The sequence below is a fragment of the Phyllobates terribilis genome, unplaced genomic scaffold (assembly GCF_046119375.1).
Source record: "Phyllobates terribilis strain yellow unplaced genomic scaffold, ASM4611937v1 Scaffold_1__5_contigs__length_1240528914, whole genome shotgun sequence".
Taxonomy (NCBI): Eukaryota; Metazoa; Chordata; class Amphibia; order Anura; family Dendrobatidae; genus Phyllobates; species Phyllobates terribilis.
The window spans coordinates 318,918,483-318,938,479 of record NW_027362761.1 but is presented as its reverse complement, the minus strand read 5'-3'; the positions used below and the strand labels follow the sequence as shown (position 1 = coordinate 318,938,479).

At 49.3% G+C, this 19,997-nt stretch overlaps 1 protein-coding gene across 3 annotated transcripts in view; it reads right to left on the bottom strand.

The window, feature by feature from the left end:
• COMT (catechol-O-methyltransferase) overlaps window positions 1–17,519 on the bottom strand; it is a 62,124-nt gene extending 44,605 nt beyond the window's left edge. Inside the window, exon 1 of one of the 3 annotated variants that reach the window (XM_073675486.1) lies at window positions 17,362–17,519. Coding sequence is in view for 1 of the 3 variants with exons in the window: in XM_073675476.1 (XP_073531577.1) it covers window positions 4,686–4,884 (199 nt within the window). In the remaining 2 variants the exon portion in view is untranslated. Of the gene's footprint in view, window positions 1–4,685; window positions 4,900–12,097; window positions 12,217–17,361 lie in introns of those variants that run through there. The other 2 variants (XM_073675495.1, XM_073675476.1) reach the window with 2 other exon arrangements.
• Window positions 17,520–19,997: the final 2,478 nt, after the last annotated feature.

The window sequence follows — 19,997 nt, the reverse complement described above, 5'->3', positions numbered from 1 at the left end:
AAGCGCCATCTTCTGGCGCTGTACCCAACTCATCCAGGGCCCTGGTGCGGTGGCTCACTGGGTAATAAAGGGGTTAGGGCCAGCTTGGCATTATCAGCTGGCCCTAAGCCCGAAATTCATGGGGTCACGCCAATATTAGACATGACCACCATGAATTTCTAATAAAGTATTTAAAAAAAACACAACACCCAGAAAAAAGTCCTTTAATTGAAATAAAGACACAATTCTTTATTGTTCTAAATTAAACCATACTTACCGTCACGCCCATTCCAGCTGAAGCCAACGATCTCCTGCAATAAAAGAAAAATAATAAACCAACATCATCCTTACCTTTCCATGGTTCCCACGACGGCTCCAGCTCTGCTACATCGAGATGACAGGCTGGACCGCAGCAGAACGCTGCCATCCAGCCTGTCATCCCGCAGACACTGAGAAGCGCAGGCATGCTTGCGCTCCTCAGTGTCAGGCTGTGACGGCATAAAGATGAGCCGAGGTCATGTCCAATGAACTCGGCTCACCTCATGCACGTCACTGACAGCGTGGGAAAATTCTCCTGCACTCAGCGCTTCAGCGTGAGAATTCTCCCACGCTGTCAGTGACGTGCATGAGGTCAGCTGAGTTCATTGGACATGAACTCACCTCATGCACGTCACTGACAGCGTGGGAAAATTCTCCTGCACTCAGCGCTTCAGCGTGAGAATTCCCCCACGCTGTCAGTGACGTGCATGAGGTGAGCCGAGTTCATTGTCGGCTCATCTGGATGCCGTCACAGAGAGACACTGAGGAGCGCAAGCAAGCCTGCGCTTCTCAGTGTCTGCGGGATGACAGGCTGGATGGCAGCTTTCTGCTGCGGTCCAGCCTGTCATCTCGATGTAGAAGCTGGAGCCGTCGTGGGAACCATGGGAAGGTAAGGATGAGGTTGGTTTATTATTTTTCTTTTATTGCAGGAGATCATTGGCTTCAGCTGGAATGGGCGTGATGGTAAGTATGGTTTAATTTAGAACAATAAAGAATTGTGTGTTTATTTCAATTAAAGGACTTTTTTCTGGGTGTTGTGTTTTTTTTTAACTTTGACGATGGGGTTAGTAATGGGGGTGTCTTATAGACGCCTCTCCATTACTAACCTGGGCTTGATGTCAGCTGGCATTATAAGCGGACATCAACCCCAGCCCTATTACCCCACTGCCACCGCTACAGGGCAGTGGAAAGAGCGAGGCTAAGTGCCAGAATTGGCACATCCTATGGATGCGCCATTTCTGGGGCGGCTGGTGTTTCTAGCCTGGGAGGGAGCCAATATTCATGGCACCCTTCCTGGGCTATTAATGTCAGCCCCCAGCTGTCTGCCTAGCCTTTGCTAGTTATTAAATTAGGGGGGACCCCACGTCATTTTTTTGGGGGGTCCCCCATTTTAATAGCTAGTAAAGGTTAGGTATTCAGCTGGGGGCTGATATTAGTAGCCTGGGAAGCTCCGTGGGTATTACCCCCTTCCCAGGCTTCAAACATCTGCCCCAGCCGTCTGTTTAACCTCCGCTAGAGCCTAAAATTACGGGGAACCCCACGCCAATTTTTTTTTAAATAAATCCTTTATTTTAACACTAATGACAAGTACAGTAATCAACACTGTCACTGTACTTCATATATATGTGACTGACATGTTTCTTTCTATCTAATCTATGTGTGATGCTCTATTCTTTCTGTTGTAAATTGTCGGGTATCGCTGCTGAATTGCCGGCCGGCTTTTTTAAAGAGACGGTGCATGAAAACACTATTATTTTTTTAATAAATCCTTTACACTAAATGACAAGTACAGTAAGCAACACTGTCACTGTACTTCATATACATGTGACTGACATGTTTCTATCTATCTAATCTATGTGTGAAGCTCTATTCTTTCTGTTGTAAATTGTCGGGTACCGGTGTATGCCGCTGCTGAATTGCCGGCTTTTCGTGTAATACATTCTACATTATTCTTAGTTGTTTTACTTCATGTAGAATTAACCTACAAGGAAAGAAAGGGTTTATTTTCATTCCGATATTTGTGTCCCATTGACTTGCATTGGTTTCCGGTATCGGAATCGGCGATATCCGATACTTTTTGGGTATCGGTCCGATCCAATCCGATACGATATTTCCTGATATCGGAAGGTATCGCTCAACACTAGTCATTATGCATCAGCAGAGAGGTAATTGCAGTTTCACTTAATTGACCTTTCAGCAGCAGGCATCAAACACGCCTCAGCCCTGCTTGGGTCAGCTCTACAGCCAGGCTGTGTTGTGCAGGTAGAGCAGAATGCAGGACAGTTCAGCTATGCTGGAATCAGTTATCCGAACAATGCTATAAAAACACATGTAGCTATGTTGAAGTAGATGGGATGGTCTGACGCTCCCGATGAGGCAGCATCAAGGTAAAAAATGAATAGAGAGTTGCTATGTACAACTTTCTCAATCTACTATAATAGAGGTTATATCCGCATCTCCACCTCTACACAGCCAACCTCACCATGCAAAACAGGGGTAAGTGGATCACAATCTGTATATGCAGATCCCTTTAGATGTGCCATAAATATCTAAGGTGATAATACTCCAATAATCTCCATCTCACATATCTGCAACTTGTACACACAATTACACTAATACATGTGTATAATGGTTGTCTACACATGCGGATAACAATTTAGTTTCTTCTCAAAATTGAGAGGTCCACCTGATTTTTACTGGGGTTGTTCAGGGTTTAAAAGTCATGGCTGCTCTTTCTAGAAACAGCACCAGACCTGACCATGGGTTGTGTTAGGTATTACAACTCAACTCTATTGAAATGAAAGAGATAACCCATTTACAAGAACCATATAAGTCAAAGTATGCACAATTGAAATAGAATATTGCTACAAAAATAATGCTTCCCACTTTTCATTGATAAAATGTAATATTTTAGTTCAATCTTTGATCCACGTAGATCTGCTAGTCTGTTTTTTTTAGTTTGTTTTTTCTGCAGTTTTATTGTCTTTTGTTGTCTAAGGCTATGTGCCCACGTTGCGGAAATGAAGCAGAAAATTTCTGCTTCATTTCTGCAAGTCCTCTCCCGGAAAAACGCATGCGGAATTCCGCACGCGTTTATTGCGCATTTATCACGCGCTTATCGCGCGTTTTCCACATGCGGAATTGCCTTGCGTTTTTAATGCATTGCACAAGGCAATTCCGCAAGCGGAAACGCAAAATTAATGGACATGCTGCGGATTTTTGAACGCAGCATAAACGCTGCGGAAAAATCCGCAGCATGGGCATAGAACTTGCGGATTCTCATTGGGGACAATGGGATGCGGATTACCAAGCGTTTTACAAGCGTTTCCGCTGCGGAAAATCCGCAGCAAAAACGCTTGTAATCCGCAACGTGGGCACGCAGCCTTAAGCTAGTTGATTGATTGCTAACGAGTTAAATCTGTGTTAAATCTAAGCCCATACTTCCCTATATATTGATACTTAGTTAAAGGGCAGCATTTATGAGGGGTGCATTTATGCATATAGCATGTATGCATAGTTTTTCGACGTCCCATTGGTTTTCAAAGTCCCGCTGTGTCACCCTGGCCTGGATGCCACAAGTGTAATTAAAGCTGTGTCTGAGAGCAAGGGGGAGGTTCTCTAGTCAGGGGAACATTAGCATGCAATGCCTCCTGTCTCAGGCCAGTAGGGGGAGCTGGCTGCCCCTATAAAAGCTGGTACTGGGGGCAGGGTTAGAGAGAACCAGATGACCTGTCTCAGGACTGAGACGTGTCTCAGCAGAGCAGGGACAGACAGTTGCACTGCACCTAAGAGGAAGTGTGGCAGGAGGAGAGCCACAAGCCAGAGACAAGAGGCAAGGAGAGCCTGTCTTGGCAGAGAAAAGACTTAATTTTACCAGACTTTGGTGTCTGAGGCTGGAAGGATTCCACATCCCCCAGCAGAGAACCAGTCTGCAAGGGACTGTACTTTCCTTGGCCTAAGAAGCCTGGAGGTCCTGCCACAACCGAAGGGACCAGTAAAGCCGTACAAGGCTGGAAGCAGAAAGGAACCCACGTCGCAGGCCATACAGGCGAGAATACACGGAAAGCTCGGAAACGTGGGCTGTTACCCTATAACGAGGAGATAGCCAGAAGGAGCGCAGAAAGCACGGTAGGCCTACACCCTCACCCTGACCAGGGCCAATTTCCCCGTTGCTCTCAGACATCCAGGTCCCCTCCTAGCTGGGACTGTTTGTGGGTCAGTTTACCTGTTTAGTAAAGACCCTGGACTGCAACCTGTTGTCTGTGTGCTCCTTGCTCCTCCAGCACTATCATCACTGGGACTCTCACTACCACCACTCCCACCATCCACTATACTGCCCTGGGGCCGCACTCTTCCCGTGGGGAGTCACACTACCCTAGCTGCACACCTCATCAGCCCCAGCGGTCTGCATGCAGCGGCGGTTCCTAATAACCGCAATCCACGGGTGGCGTAGTCGGACATAATTAATAACACATAACGGACTACCACTGGCCTGACCACCCTGAGCCACGGAACCGGGTTGCCACTACTACTCCCATCGTTCCCCCTATTGCCCGGATCCGAGTGCCCCACAGCCCAGGGGGCGAGTTAGCTTTGGCGTAGTAGGCAGGATTTCGTGCCCGCAACCACCGGGTACTGCGTGCCTGAAAAAGACTTTTGTGACTTACCTGTGGCGAAGTTTCCCGCCGTCCGGAGTCGTTTCCCGCCATCAGACGCCATCTTGGACAGTTTCCCGCCGTCTTCTGCAGTCTTCCCGCCATCCGCAGCTGCTTCCCGCCATCGGACGCCATCTTCAGGACGCCGCGCGGGAAGAAGAGGGGCGTGGACGTCAAAACCGCGCGAGATCCGAAGCTCCGCCCCACGCATCGACGCTGCGCAAGGTCCTGGAAGGGAGAGAGCGACACTGACGTCATCAGGACGCGACGCCAGGTCCTCGTCCATAGCAGCAGCAGCGGAGCCGCGGCCTACAGAAGAGGATCGTCGGAAGGTAGGCCACGCTTAACTAGGGGGGAGGAAGATGTTTGACACAGAGGCGCCCACTACCACCAACGCAGCTGCAGCAGCGGTGATGCCCTTTTCCCTGCCCTACATCCCTGGAGCGGCCTGGCTGCCCAAATACTCAGGGGAGCCCCATGCCCTAACTGACTTCATGGAAAGGCTATACAGTTTGTTCCACGTTTACCCCCTGACAGAGGAACAGAAGGTTAGCATACTAACAGGGCAGTTAACTGGCGCAGCCCAAAGGGAGGTAAAATCATGGCCCACTGAGGAGAAAAGGACTGTGAAGGGTATTCTGGCCCGGCTGCGGGGTACCTTTGACACACGTACCTCCGCTGAGATTAAAATGAGGTTCTATGGATGTAAGCAGCGGGCACAGGACAGCATCAGAGACTATGCCCTAAATCTGCAGGAAGCCTTGAGGGCTATTCAACAAACTGACCCTGGCAGTGTGCAGGAAACGGATAAGCTGCTAACAGAACAATTCATAGAAGGACTCCTGTCTAGCGCCCACAGGGCCCAACTGCGCCTCATGTTCTTTCAGAACCCCGACCTGACCTTTGCCCAATTTAAGGACAGGGCCATAAGGGTGCTCCGTGAATCTGCAACCAGTGGCGCTATAAACCCCCGGCGCCCTGCTATCACCTACCACCAGGAGGCGGCGCCCTCCTCTATGGACTCCGTGGAGGCTGATGCACAGGCCCTGAACCAAGCCCCGTCGAAAGACCTGCACCACCAAGTCCAGGAGCTGACCAGGAGCGTCGTGGCGTTGACCAGGACCGTCCAGGCGTTGCAAGTGGACCCGTCAAAACCCATTGAGCTGGCTTCAAGTCCGGAGGATGTCCCGTGGCATCGACAGAGGAGGATCCCGTCGTTCCAAGGGAGGCCCACAGACCGCTACGCAGAGGATGGACAGCCCATTTGCCGTCGATGCAACCAGCCCGGACACATTTCCAGGTACTGTAGTTTAAACGTTCCAACCTGGGGCAGAGGGCCAACCCCCAGGCATAAGATCACCAGGCCCTTACAATTGGCGTAATAAGTACGTTGGGGGGCGCCCGGTTTTACCCGTGGTGCTGGACGGTATCCCCATGAGCGCCTTGCTGGATACTGGGTCGCAAGTAACCACAATCCCTTATGTACTTTTTAAGCAGTATTGGACTGAAGCTGATATCACACGGTATCCAGACAGTAACTTGAGCATCATCGCCAGTAATGGCTTACCCGTGCCGCAGATGGGGTTCAAGGAGATGACCATTAAAATTGGTAAAGCTGAACTGCCGGCACAGGGAGTGATTATTGTGGACATTGACCGTCATGAAAGTCACCCTAAAATAACTGTGGGTACTAACATAATTGAAAATTGTCTTTCAGAGGTAATTGTAATTCTACAACAGGTGGCGGTGAATGCTAGTTCCAGCCAACAGAGGGTCCTCAACAAGGAGATAAAAGCCCTGATGAGACGGCAGCAGGTAGAACTGTCTGGTGGTGAGATCGGTAGCGTAAGACTCAGTGATCCATTCCCCATTTCCATGCCTCCCAAAAGTGAAATGATGATCTGGTGTCGGACTGCAATCGGGTTGAGAGGTAGAGACTACCAAGTCATGGTAGAACCCGTGTACTCAGACAGCAGGCCCACCATTTTGACAGCCCGGGGGGTGGTTGATGTCCGTCATGGGAGGGTGCCCGTCCGCATCCTCAACATTGGAGAGAGGGAAGTACACTTACCCAGGTACGCTACACTCGCCAAACTGTTTGTTGTCGAACACCAAGCTATCAGGGCCGTGGAACCCTTGCCTCCATCTCCAGGCGGAGGGTAATGGCTCCCAGAAACAAAAGGAGGACTGGTGCCAGAAACTCCACGTGGGTGCTGACTCCACTCCCCTGCACCAAAAACAAGGAGTCTACCGGGTGGTACAGGAGTACGAGAGAGTCTTTAGTAAGCACCCGCTAGACTTCGGCAGAGTAAAAGGGATAGAACACCACATCCCCACAGGGAGCCACCCACCAATAAAAGAGAGGCACAGACCTGTACCCCCAGCACATTATCAGAACGCAAAGGGCATGCTAAGAGAGATGAAAGAAGCTGGGGTCATTAGAGACAGCTGTAGCCCCTGGGCAGCCCCTTTGGTTCTGGTCAAAAAGAAAGACGTCACCATGAGAATGTGCGTGGACTATAGACAAATCAACCGTATCACCCACAAAGATGCATATCCGCTGCCTAGAATAGAGGAGTCTTTAGCCGCACTAAAATCTGCTAACTTCTTTTCTACTTTGGACCTTACTAGCGGGTACTGGCAGGTTCCTGTGGCAGAGGCTGACAAGGAGAAGACCGCCTTCACCACCCCGATGGGACTGAGCGAATTCAACTGCATGCCTTTCGGACTCTGCAACGCACCAGGGACCTTCCAGCGGCTGATGGAATGCTGTCTAGGGCACCGAAACTTCGAGACGGTTCTCCTTTACCTGGACGACGTGATCGTCTATTCGAAGACCTACGAGGACCATCTAAAGCACCTGGCCGAGGTATTCGAAGCCCAGGCAGGGTACGGCCTGAAGGTGAAACCATCGAAGTGTCACCTGCTGAAACCAAAGGTCCAGTACCTAGGGCACGTGGTAAGCGCGGAAGGAGTGGCCCCTGACCCTGACAAGGTCACGGCAATCAAGAGCTGGCCAAGCCCCTCGAACATCAAAGAGGTGAGACAGTTTCTCGGGTTGGTAGGCTACTACCGAAGGTTCATCCCCGGGTTCACTAAGATGGCAGCTCCTATGCAGGACCTCCTGATCGGACAGTCTAAGTCCAGGAGTCAAAAGCCACCTTTCAAGTGGGATAAACCGGAAGAGGAGTCCTTCCGCCAGCTAAAGATGGCCCTCACGGGGGATGAGATCCTGGCCTACCCTGATTACGGCCAGCCTTTCATTCTCCACACAGATGCCAGTAATGTGGGACTGGGAGCCGTACTGTCCCAAAACCAACAGGGCAGAGAACGGGTGATCGCATACGCCAGCCGGAAGCTGAGGCCCACCGAGAGGAACCCGGAGAATTACAGCTCCTTCAAGCTAGAATTCTTGGCGGTGGTGTGGGCCGTGACGGAACGCTTCAAGCATTACCTGGCCTCCGCAAAGTTCACCGTGTACACGGACAACAACCCGTTGACACACCTGGACAATGCAAGACTGGGTGCCCTGGAACAGCGGTGGATGGCCCGTCTCTCCAACTATGACTTCGTGATCAAGTACCGGGCAGGCAAAACCAACGCCAACGCGGACGCCCTATCAAGGATGCCTCACTTACCTGAAGGTGACGAAGACCCAGAAGAGCTGGAGGAGGTAGAACTCCCCGCGTTTCACCGGTATGGAGCCGCTCAACACTCTCACCGCGTGAAGGAGGAGGATCTAACAACTGTGATGATGAATCCCCTACCTCACCACAGCTGGGCCGAGACCCAAGATAGTGACCCTGCAGTCCACCTGGTGAAAGATCTGCTGACCCGGGAAGACGCCCGCCTAGATCCAGATGCCCCAGAGGAAGCCAAGCAGCTATGGAAGGAGAAGAGCAAGCTGTTCCTCTACGAAGGCAAGTTGTGCAGAAGGATTGTTAACCACCGGACGCACGAGCTGACCTGGCAAGTCGTGGTCCCAAGGCGAGATGCAGCTATGGTCCTGGGGGCTTACCATGACAGAGCGGGACACTTCGGTTGGAAGAAACTGGAGTTCCTACTAAGAGGAAGGTTCTTTTGGGTTGGCATGAGAGGAGCAGTAGAAAAGTGGTGCAGAGACTGTGGCCCTTGTCACCTGAGGAGGAAGGACCGCACCAGCCAAAAGACACCCTTGAGGCCCATCGTCACCACGCAGCCTCTTGAGCTGGTAGCTCTGGACCATGTCAAATTGGCTCCCAGCCGGTCAGGATACATCTATGCCCTGACAATCGTGGACCACTATTCCCGTTTTCTAGTGGTGGTCCCGGTAAAGGACTTGACAGCCCAAACAGCGGCCAGAGCCTTCCAGCAATATTTCTGCCGTCCACACGGGTATCCGGAACAGGTCCTGACAGACCAGGGTCCAGCGTTCGAGGCTGAAATCTTCCAGGAGTTCTGCAACCTCTATGGCTGTAAGAAAATACGGACAACGCCTTACCACCCTCAAACCAACGGGATGTGTGAGAAGATGAACAATATAGTCATTGATCTCCTGAAGACGTTGCCCCTGGAGGAACGCAGCCTGTGGCCAGAAAAATTGCCGGACCTGGTAGACATGTACAACAACATCCCGGTGAACGCTACAAACTGCACCCCGGCTTACCTGATGCGAGCTAGACCAGGTAAGCTGCCCGTAGACCTGGAGATGGGAGTCCTAATACCTGAGGACACCTCCCCGGATGCGGACTGGGATACGGAAAGGCAACTGCAATACAAGAAGGTACAGGAGAGTGTGGAGAAGAGCCTGGCCCAGGTGAGAGAGAGGCAAGAAAAACTCTTCAATCAACACGCCCCTGCTGGTCCCCTAGAACCTGGTGAGCAAGTCCTAAAGCGAAAGAGAAGGCTACATAAGTTGGACGACCAGTGGGAAAGGGAACCCTACACCGTACTGCAGTCTGACCACGACAACCCGAAGGTGTGCGTGATCACCAAGGACGGAGGAGAAACCACTAGCACCGTCTCCAGAGACCACCTCAAAAGGTGCCCCGAGCAACTCCGTAGTGCAGAAGAGGATCAGAGTGACCTTGAACCCGCAAAGGACAAGGAAGAAATGATCAGCACCGTTCTCGGAGAGTTCCCTCAGTCCTGGACTCGCATAAATGATGCCATAGTGGTACCTGTCCTGCATTTCCTGCAACCGGCACAGCAACAACCAACACCAGAGCCGGAAGGTGAAGAGGAGCAAGCAATTCCAGAGGCAGAAGAGCCTGTACCAGCAGCCCAGGAGAGTCAACCCTCTGCTGACAGTGAGCCTGCCATGCCTGCGGTAAGCCAAAGGACCGCAGACAGCTGCCTGCCCTACCTGTACACCCAGCTGGTAGCTGCACCCCTAACGCTAGTGGGGAAAGCCAGGTTGGTCCACCACCAGACAGTGGGTTAAGGAGGTCAACCAGGAGCACAAAGGGGCAGATACCCGCTCGCTGGAGAATATAGAGTGTACTAAATTGTAAATAACCTTGTTGCCAAATGTTGAATTGTTTGCAAAGTTACATGCATGTTTGGTAATTCTGTGTTTCAGTTTCTTGCAGCTACCATAAGGACTCAAAGGTTATGGACTTTTATAACCGGGACCTTGTATGGACTGCGTTCGGAGCCTAACCAAGGAATGAACTAAGACTGTGAAGGACTTGGGGTAGGACAGACCCCCACCTGGTTAAGGCTCCCCGTTGTGCTGGTGATATGGACACCCGGTCACAGGCCACACTGTGACCTTAAGAACTCAATTTGTGCGTCGTCTGTCTGTTATGCATATTGTCTTTGTGTATTGTTTAGTCCCGGAGTACTAAATTTCACTAGGGGGGAATGTGTCACCCTGGCCTGGATGCCACAAGTGTAATTAAAGCTGTGTCTGAGAGCAAGGGGGAGGTTCTCTAGTCAGGGGAACATTAGCATGCAATGCCTCCTGTCTCAGGCCAGTAGGGGGGGCTGGCTGCCCCTATAAAAGCTGGTACTGGGGGCAGGGTTAGAGAGAACCAGATGACCTGTCTCAGGACTGAGACGTGTCTCAGCAGAGCAGGGACAGACAGTTGCACTGCACCTAAGAGGAAGTGTGGCAGGAGGAGAGCCACAAGCCAGAGACAAGAGGCAAGGAGAGCCTGTCTTGGCAGAGAAAAGACTTAATTTTACCAGACTTTGGTGTCTGAGGCTGGAAGGATTCCACATCCCCCAGCAGAGAACCAGTCTGCAAGGGACTGTACTTTCCTTGGCCTAAGAAGCCTGGAGGTCCTGCCACAACCGAAGGGACCAGTAAAGCCGTACAAGGCTGGAAGCAGAAAGGAACCCACGTCGCAGGCCATACAGGCGAGAATACACGGAAAGCTCGGAAACGTGGGCTGTTACCCTATAACGAGGAGATAGCCAGAAGGAGCGCAGAAAGCACGGTAGGCCTACACCCTCACCCTGACCAGGGCCAATTTCCCCGTTGCTCTCAGACATCCAGGTCCCCTCCTAGCTGGGACTGTTTGTGGGTCAGTTTACCTGTTTAGTAAAGACCCTGGACTGCAACCTGTTGTCTGTGTGCTCCTTGCTCCTCCAGCACTATCATCACTGGGACTCTCACTACCACCACTCCCACCATCCACTATACTGCCCTGGGGCCGCACTCTTCCCGTGGGGAGTCACACTACCCTAGCTGCACACCTCATCAGCCCCAGCGGTCTGCATGCAGCGGCGGTTCCTAATAACCGCAATCCACGGGTGGCGTAGTCGGACATAATTAATAACACATAACGGACTACCACTGGCCTGACCACCCTGAGCCACGGAACCGGGTTGCCACTACTACTCCCATCGTTCCCCCTATTGCCCGGATCCGAGTGCCCCACAGCCCAGGGGGCGAGTCACCGCCACAGTTAGACATGGCAGGAGACAGGTAAGACATGCAAGACAATTAAACAAACTTGTTGCCAGGCCATCTGTTTTGCAAACAGTGTTCACCACAAACTGCAGGAGACGGACCGGACCGAGGGCGAAAACAGATTAAAACGCCAGAAGGTGAGTATAAGACGGGGGCAGCGGTCTTGGATTTTAAGCACCACTCCAGTGGTGAAATAAAAAAAAAAAGCTGCAGTGGTGCTTTAAATATGATGCAGCTCATGGTTACTGTATGGGGGCTTTTCATACTAATACTTATAAAAGACCCAGATCGCAAGTATGAAAAGCCCCCTACAAACCCATCTTCAGCCTCCCCAAACAGCAACTATTATATGTGATGGAGTGCATATAATCTCATACCAATGCAGTATAATAACCTCCCAGTGAGCTGTCCCCCCTAACCCACCCCCACTTCAGCTACCACAGTACCTGCATCCTCTCACATTCACCCCATAGTCACCATGATAGGTTTATGTTTAATTTACCCAATAAATTCCATCCCCACTTACCGATGATTAACTTTGCAGGCAGTGAGACAAGACCAGGAAGTGTCTGAGTTTAATTCAAGGTGGGCACTAGGACCCAGCATGCGTTAGCCAATCAGACTCTGCACAGAGAGAAACAGACAGCAGCTCTGCCAGCCTGGAAGTTCATCAGGTCAGAGCCTGCACCGTGCACTGATGGAGCCTCTGCAGTGCACACTGGACTGTGCAACCAGCGTGCAGAGAGTCCATCAGACAGGGGAGCAGGCATTTTGCAGCTCTATCCCTGACACCTCAGAGTGCCGTCTTCTTCCCCATCACAGAAGCAGCTGTGGCTCCAGGTGGGTCCCTTCATGTGACTGGGCCCAGGGTGACGGCCCCCTCTGCCCTCCTGGTAGCTATGCTACTGTCTCCTACTCATGAAGGTGGAAATACTCTTGACCTGATCTTCGCCCGCCGCTGTTCAATACATGACTTTACTAACTCTCCTCTTCCTCTCTCTGACCACAACCTTCTTTCATTCTCTGTCAAGAACTGTCTCCCTGCTCAAGACAACCCCACTTTCCACACCTATAGAAATATATGCGCCATTAACACCCAGAAATTTAGGAGAACGTTGCAATCATCATTGGCCCCAATCTCCTCCCTCTCATGTCCTGACTCTGCACTGAAGCATTGCAATGCTCCCTGGATGAAGCCGCACCTCCTACACAGAGAATAGCTGGGCACAGATAGCGACAACCCTGGCACAAGCTTCAAATACGTTTTTTCCATCGGTGCTCTAGGTGTGCCAAACGGCTGTGGAGAAAATCTAATCTGGCCGAAGATTTCCTCCATTATAAATTAATGCTAACTCCGCCCTTCACCTCTCCAAACAAACCTACTTTAACAACCTCATCATCTCACTGTCCAATAATAAAAAAAGGCTCTTTGACACTTTTCACTCTCTCCTTAATCAAACAGCACAGGCCCCGACCACCGACCTCAGCGCTGACGATCTGGCCAATTATTTCAAAGAAAAAATTGACCATATCAGACAGGAAATTTTCTCCCAATCCCCAAATGTTATGCATGCTCCTCCCTCCCACAGTGCATCTTGCTCACTTAATGACTTCGAACCAGTCACCGAAGAAGAAGTGACCAGGCTCCTTGCTTCCTCTCGCTCTGCCACCTGCACCAGTGACCCTATTCCCTCACATCTCCTTAAATCCCTTTCTCCAGCTGTCACCACTCACCTAACTAAAATATTCAACCTCTCCCTCTCATCTGGTATCTTTCCCTCCTCTTTTAAACATGCCAGCAAACATCCATTACTTAAAAAATATCCCTCGACCAGAACAGTGCTGCTAACTACAGACCTGTTTCCAATCTTCCCTTTATCTCTAAACTCCTGGAACGCCTGGTCCATTCCCATCTAATCCGCTATCTCTCAGATAACTCTCTTATTGACCCTCTACAATCTGGTTTCCGCTCTTCACATTCTACTGAAACTGCCCTCACTAATGTCTCTAATGATCTACTAACAGCTAAATCTAAGGGTCACTACTCCCTGCTGATTCTCCTAGATCTCTCTGCAGCATTTGACACTGTGGATCACAAGCTCCTCCTCACTATGCTCCGCTCTATTGGCCTCAAGGACGCTGTTCTATTCTGGTTCTCCTCTTACAACTCTGACCGCTCCTTCACTGTGTCTTTTGCCGGCTCCTCTTCCTCTCCCCTTCCCCTTACTGTCGAGGTCCCTCAAGTATCAGTCCTAGGCCCCTTCTTTTCTCCTTATACAAAGCTCCTATTGGACAAACAATCAGCAGATTCGGTTTTCAGTACCATCTCTATGCTGATGACACCCAATTATACAAGTCTTCTCCGAACATCACCTCTGCATTATTACAAAATACCAGTGATTGTCTTTCCGCTGTCTCTAACACTATATCCTCCCTCTATCTAAAATTGAATCTGTCAAAAACTGAACTACTCGTATTTCCTCCCTCCACTAACCTACCTGTGCCCGATATTGCCATTCCCGTTTGTGGCTCCACCATTACTCCCCAGCAACAGGCCCGCTGTCTTGGGGTCATACTCAATTCAGATATTTCCTTCACTCCTCACATCAAATCACTCGCTCGCTCGTGTCATCTACACCTCAAAAACATCTGTAGAATCAGACCTTTTCTTACCTTTGACACGGCAAAATCTCTTACTGTAGCTCTTATTCATTCTCGTCTGGACTATTGCAACTCTTTACTAATTGGTCTGCCTCTTTCTAAACTTTCTCCTCTCCAATCCATCCTGAATGCAGCAGCCAGGATCATATTCCTCTCCAACCGATACACCGATGCCTCTTCCCTGTGCCAGTAATTGCACTGGTTGCCCATCCAATACAGAGTTCAATATAAACTCCTCACTCTTACCCACAAAGCTCTCCATGATTCAGCACCACTCTACATCTCCTTCCTCATCTCCGTCTGCCACCCTTCCCATGCTCTCCGTTCTGCTAATGACTTGAAACTAAAATCCTCCTTAATCCGAACCTAGCACTCCCATCTCCAAGATTTCTCACGTGCTGCGTCATTTCTTTTGAATGCACTACCCAGGACAATTTGATTAATTCCCAATATCCACAGCTTTAAGCGTGCCCTAAAAACTAATTTCTTTAGACTGGCCTATCGCTTTAACACACTTATCTAACTGTCCCAGTTTGGCCCATATCAAAATTTTCTTCAAAATCATGTTCATACCATCCATGCACTGATTAGCCTCTGTCTGTACTGTACACATACTGGCTGGCGACCAGTTCATGCAGTGCTATGTACCTACCGTATTTAGCATATTATGGCTGTATTATACAATATTTGTACATTTTGTGTCCCCCCCCCATTTCCTCAGACTGTAAGTTATGCTTATTTTGTAATGTCTTTTTGTCTGTTCAAGCCCCCCCCCCTAAAATTGTAAAGTGCTGCAGAATGTGTTGTCGCTATAAAAGTAGTTATTATTAATCTTTCTTAAAAAATGTCATCACTAATGTGAAATAAAATCAAGGAAATACAAAACATAAAAACAGATATCCATAGGTAAAAATATGATAATATACCGTATTTTTCGGACTATAAGACATACCGGACCATAAGACGACGCACCCCAAATTTTGCGGTGGAAAATATGAAAAAAATGTTTTGGATAAAATGGGGGTCCGTCTTATAGTCTGAATAGGTATCTTACCTGGAGGGGCGGTGGAGCGGGGGTCACAGGAGACAGGGTCCTGCAGAAAGCCGCGCCTGGCGCTGGTGGCTTGCGCTGGGCACCTGCTGGCCTGGGTGCCTGCCGCTGGTGGCCTGAGGCTGGGCGCCTGGGCACCTGGTGCTGGTGGGCTGAGGGCCTGGTGGCTTATACTGGGCGCCTGGTTGCTGGCGCTGGGGGTTTGGGTGCCTGGGTGAGTGGTGGCTGGCGCTGGGGGCCTGGTACCGTCGCCGGTTTCTTGCTAAGAGTAGCGTGGCAGAGCGGCGTGAGCGGCTTCCGGTGCGCGCGGCCATCTTTCTGAACCTGAGATCTACAGAAAAATGGCCGCAGGCGTGGCAGAGAGCATGTGCCGGCGGCCATTTTCCTGTAGATCAGCTTCAGAAAGATGGCCGCACGCATCGGAAGAGGCTCACGCCGCTCTGCCATACTACTCACAGCAAGACACCGGCCCCGGTACCCGGCAAGGCCCCGGCTCCCAGGCAGATACCTCTTCTGCCGCCGCCGATCCCACTCCACCAGCATCGGTAAGTTACTTTAGGACCATAAGACGCACCCCCGATTTTCCTCCCAAATTTGGGGGGAAAAAAGTGCGTCTTATGGTCCGAAAAATATGGTAATCACTGTCCTTATTGGGGCTCACAACCTACATTCCCTATCAGTATGTCTTTGGAGTGTTTGAGGAAACCCATGCAAATATGGGGAGAACATACAAACTACTTGCAGATGTTATCCTTGGTGGGATTTAGAACTGAGGACTCCAGCGCTGCAAGACTGCAGTGCTAACCACTGAGCTACTGCGCTGCTGTGACTATAATAGCAATGATATGATGATAAAAGTGATGACTTTTTTTTTGCTCTCAAGAAAGTGGCAGGTGAAATACGCGTCGGGATGCCGGCATCCCTATGGTCTTTGCGTAATGATACAAAACGTTATCACATTTATGATCATGTAATTTCTAATAGTCATTTAAAGGTGTGTATATATATATATATATATATATATATATATATATATATATATATATATATATATATATATATATATATATATATATATCTCACATAGAGGTTTAATGTTATCTCAGACAGACAGCTTCATGCATTTATATGTACTTATATGCACCTATAAACTTTTGTATAATTTACCGACATTTGATCCCTTTGATTATTTTACCATATTTCTACCTATGGATGTCCGCTTTTATGTTTTGTATTTCCCTGATTTTATTTCACCTTATTTATACGACTTTTTTTTTTTTTAAGAAAGATTGAATTAAAATATTACAATTTTATCAATACAAAGTGGGACACATTTTTTGTAGGTATATTATATTGAAGTGACTACAGATGAGCTGCAATACCACACAAAACCACAGACACATGTGGCGCTGTATCTTGGAAAGCAGCCATGTTTTTCTTCTGGTAGGCACAGTCACATTCATGATCCCACGCAAAAAAGAATTTTGAACAAAATCAAAAATGTTCTTTATCTTTTTCCCTTTTTTACATCCGTTTTGTGCAGAAAGTCACGTTATCTGTTAATATGTCGTTCACAACTCAAAATACTACTCTAGGAAGCGAGTAACTGGGTACAAAAGTCGCAAAAAATAAATCCGCTGCAAACATCTGGATTACAAAAGCCACGAATGACCAATAGCCCCCTAAAAAACAGCGAATAAGTAGAAAATAGACAATTTAGAGGAGAATTTGGTGCAAAGCAAAGAAAAAAGTCTTCAGAACTAGAAAATAAGCAAAAATTCAATAAGTGGAAAATGGGGCATAAAACATTAGTGTTGTGGAAAGAAAAGGTCCAAGAATGTTACAGACGTGTAACCGGACAATAATACATTGTCTCAAAGCAGGAAGAACAATCCTGTAATGTGACAAAGGAAGAAGAATGAAGCGCTGAGCTTTGCTCTGGCAGATCTGCTCTACATCACACAGATCTCTGGGGTTTATTACTACCTGTGTCCTTGTCAATAGTGGCCGGCTGTAAACCTGAGAGATTTCTATCCCTGTGTATGATAAGAGATGCACAGCCAATAATCCATACTCACCGTGTGTTCTGCAGCAGATCCAGGAAGTGGAGCAACAAGTTATGGGAGTGATCTCTCCTCAGTAAGGCATGACTAAGCAAAGGGGAGGTCAGCATCATGGGGCCATCAATGGTGTCACGATGTACAGTCACACTACTACTGCGAATCCTAGACAAATCCCCAAGGGAAGGCTGGGAGCATGTAAAGGGTTATTGGATGCACAGCATTGCTCTCACAGATCATCTACTGTACATGATGGGGATCGTTTCCTGCTGTGGATTTTAACACATTTCTCCACTTCATGGGTAATACATGAGGGATTTCGCCAGTATTTCCCAGGGGTGGGAGCCAAAACCAGGAGTGGGTGATAGAAACAAGACAACAATTCTGCATTTATTACACCTTTTCTCTGATTGTTCCTCACCTGGTTTTGGCTCCCACTCCTGAGAAAAAATACTGACCGAATACTGATAGTGGGGCCGTGGCTTTAGTCATATGCAGACAAGCTGCTCTTCCTAATTCTCTCTGACAAAAGCGGGAAGAAAAGCAAGTTGACACGTGACTAAGTATGAAAATTGCATGTGAGTGAAGTGGCTATGTGATGACACATGGAACCTGCAAGCAGAGCTGAATCCTGACAGTGAGGATATTACACGCTGTTAGGATTGGCTACAGGGCTTTATTTTATAACTAGATGGTGGCCCGATTCTAACGCATCGGGTATTCTAGAATATGTATGCGGCCGACCGGGCGCAATCAGCAGAACGTTGTTTAAATTTGGCGCCAAAATCGCTGATTAGTCGCGGTTGCCGGCCGCGACTAATCAGCAAAACGGTGTTTAAATTTGGCGGCAATATCGGTGATTGGTCGCGGCCGCCACCCGTGACCAATCAGCGAACTGTGTTAGTCAGGACCGGAGAGCTTGTTTAAATTTGGCGATAAAATCGACCAATCAGCAGAGCGGTGTTTAAATTTGGCGCCAAAATCGCTGATTGGTCGCGGTCGGCCAGCGGCCACGCCCAATCAGCAGAGCGGTGTTTAAATTTGCCGCCCATCTCGCTCATTGGTCGCGGACGGCCACCGCGACCAATCAGCAGAGCGGCGTTTAAATTTGCCGCCCATCTCGCTCATTGGTCGCGGCCGGCCACCGCGCCCAATCAGCAGAGCGGCGTTTAAATTTGCCGCCCATCTCGCTGATTGGTTGCGGTGGCAGGCCGACCGCGACCAATCAGCAGAGCGGCGTTTAAATTTGCCGCTCATCTCGCTCATTGGTCGCGGTGGCCGGCCGCCATTAATCAGCAGAGCGGCGTTTAAATTTGCCGCCCATCTCGCTGATTGGTTGCGGTGGCCGGCCGCGACCAATCAGCGTCGTATTAGTGTGGGCCCGGGAGCGGCGCTGCTTGTGCGGCTCCGTATTAGCGGGGACGGCGCTGCCTGTGCGGCTCCTTCTGCTGTGAGAAGCCGGGAGATGAGCGGCTGCTCGCAGCAGAAGCATCCCGACCGGCGGCGCCGCTCCCCGGTCCTCCGTTCACACTTGCTGTCGGGAGATCAGCAGGCCAAGCCGCTGATCTTCCGACGTTAGCCGCATGGAGGTCAGCGGCGCCGGTCGGGGTAGTTGTGCTGCTAGCGCCTCTCATCTCCCCGCTGCATCGCCGCTGACCTCCGTCCGCCAGATTAAAGGTTAAAGATTAATATATAGATTAAAGGGCTTGTCCAGGTTTGAGATTAAAGTCTGCAGTCACTCTATGTAACTGCAGGCTTCTGAATTCTCACAGTGCACGAACTGCACACTTTTAGGATTCTCCCTTGCCGTGTCAAGGTCATGTGCGCACAAGTATGAGATTTATATACTTCTGGCCACATTATTATTATTATTATTATTATTTATTTATATAGTGCCATTGATTCCATGGCGCTGTACATAAGAAGGGGTTACATACCAAATACAGATATCACTTACAGTAAACAGACTAACAATGATAGAAAGGTAGGGAGGGAAGAGGACCCTGCCCTTGCGGGCTTACATTCTACAGGAATGGGGAAGGAGACAGTAGGTTGGGGGGTTGCAGAGCTCTGGTGTTGTTGAGGTGGCAGCAAGCAAGGTCATGGCAGGCTGTAAGCTTGTTTGAAGAGATGGATTTTCAGGTTCCGTCTGAAGGATCCAAATGTGGAGGCTAATCGGACGTGTTGAGGCACAGAATTCCATAGGACGGGGGATATTCGGGAGAAATCTTGGAGGAGATTGCGTGAGGAACGAATAAGTGTGGAGGAGAGAAGGAGGTCTTGGGAGGACCGTAGATTACGTAAGGGAATGCATAGGGAGATTAGTTCAGAGATGTACCGAGGAGAGAGGTTATGGATGACTTTGAGGATGAGGAGAAGATGGGAAAAAATGTCTCCATTCTGTCAATCCATGAAAATCAGACTACACAAGATATCATTCGAGGTCAGTCATATGTTTTACACTGACTCATTGACTTGTATGGCTAAAGTGCGATACAATAATCTGATTCAATTCAGACATTTTGCAAATTTTTTCCCTCAGACCAGCTCAGTCGAAGGAAAAAAAATAAATTAATCTGACATGTTCACAGTCCCATAGAACAACACTGGTCCGAATATGATCCGATGCTTTGTCAGATCACACTTGGACCGAA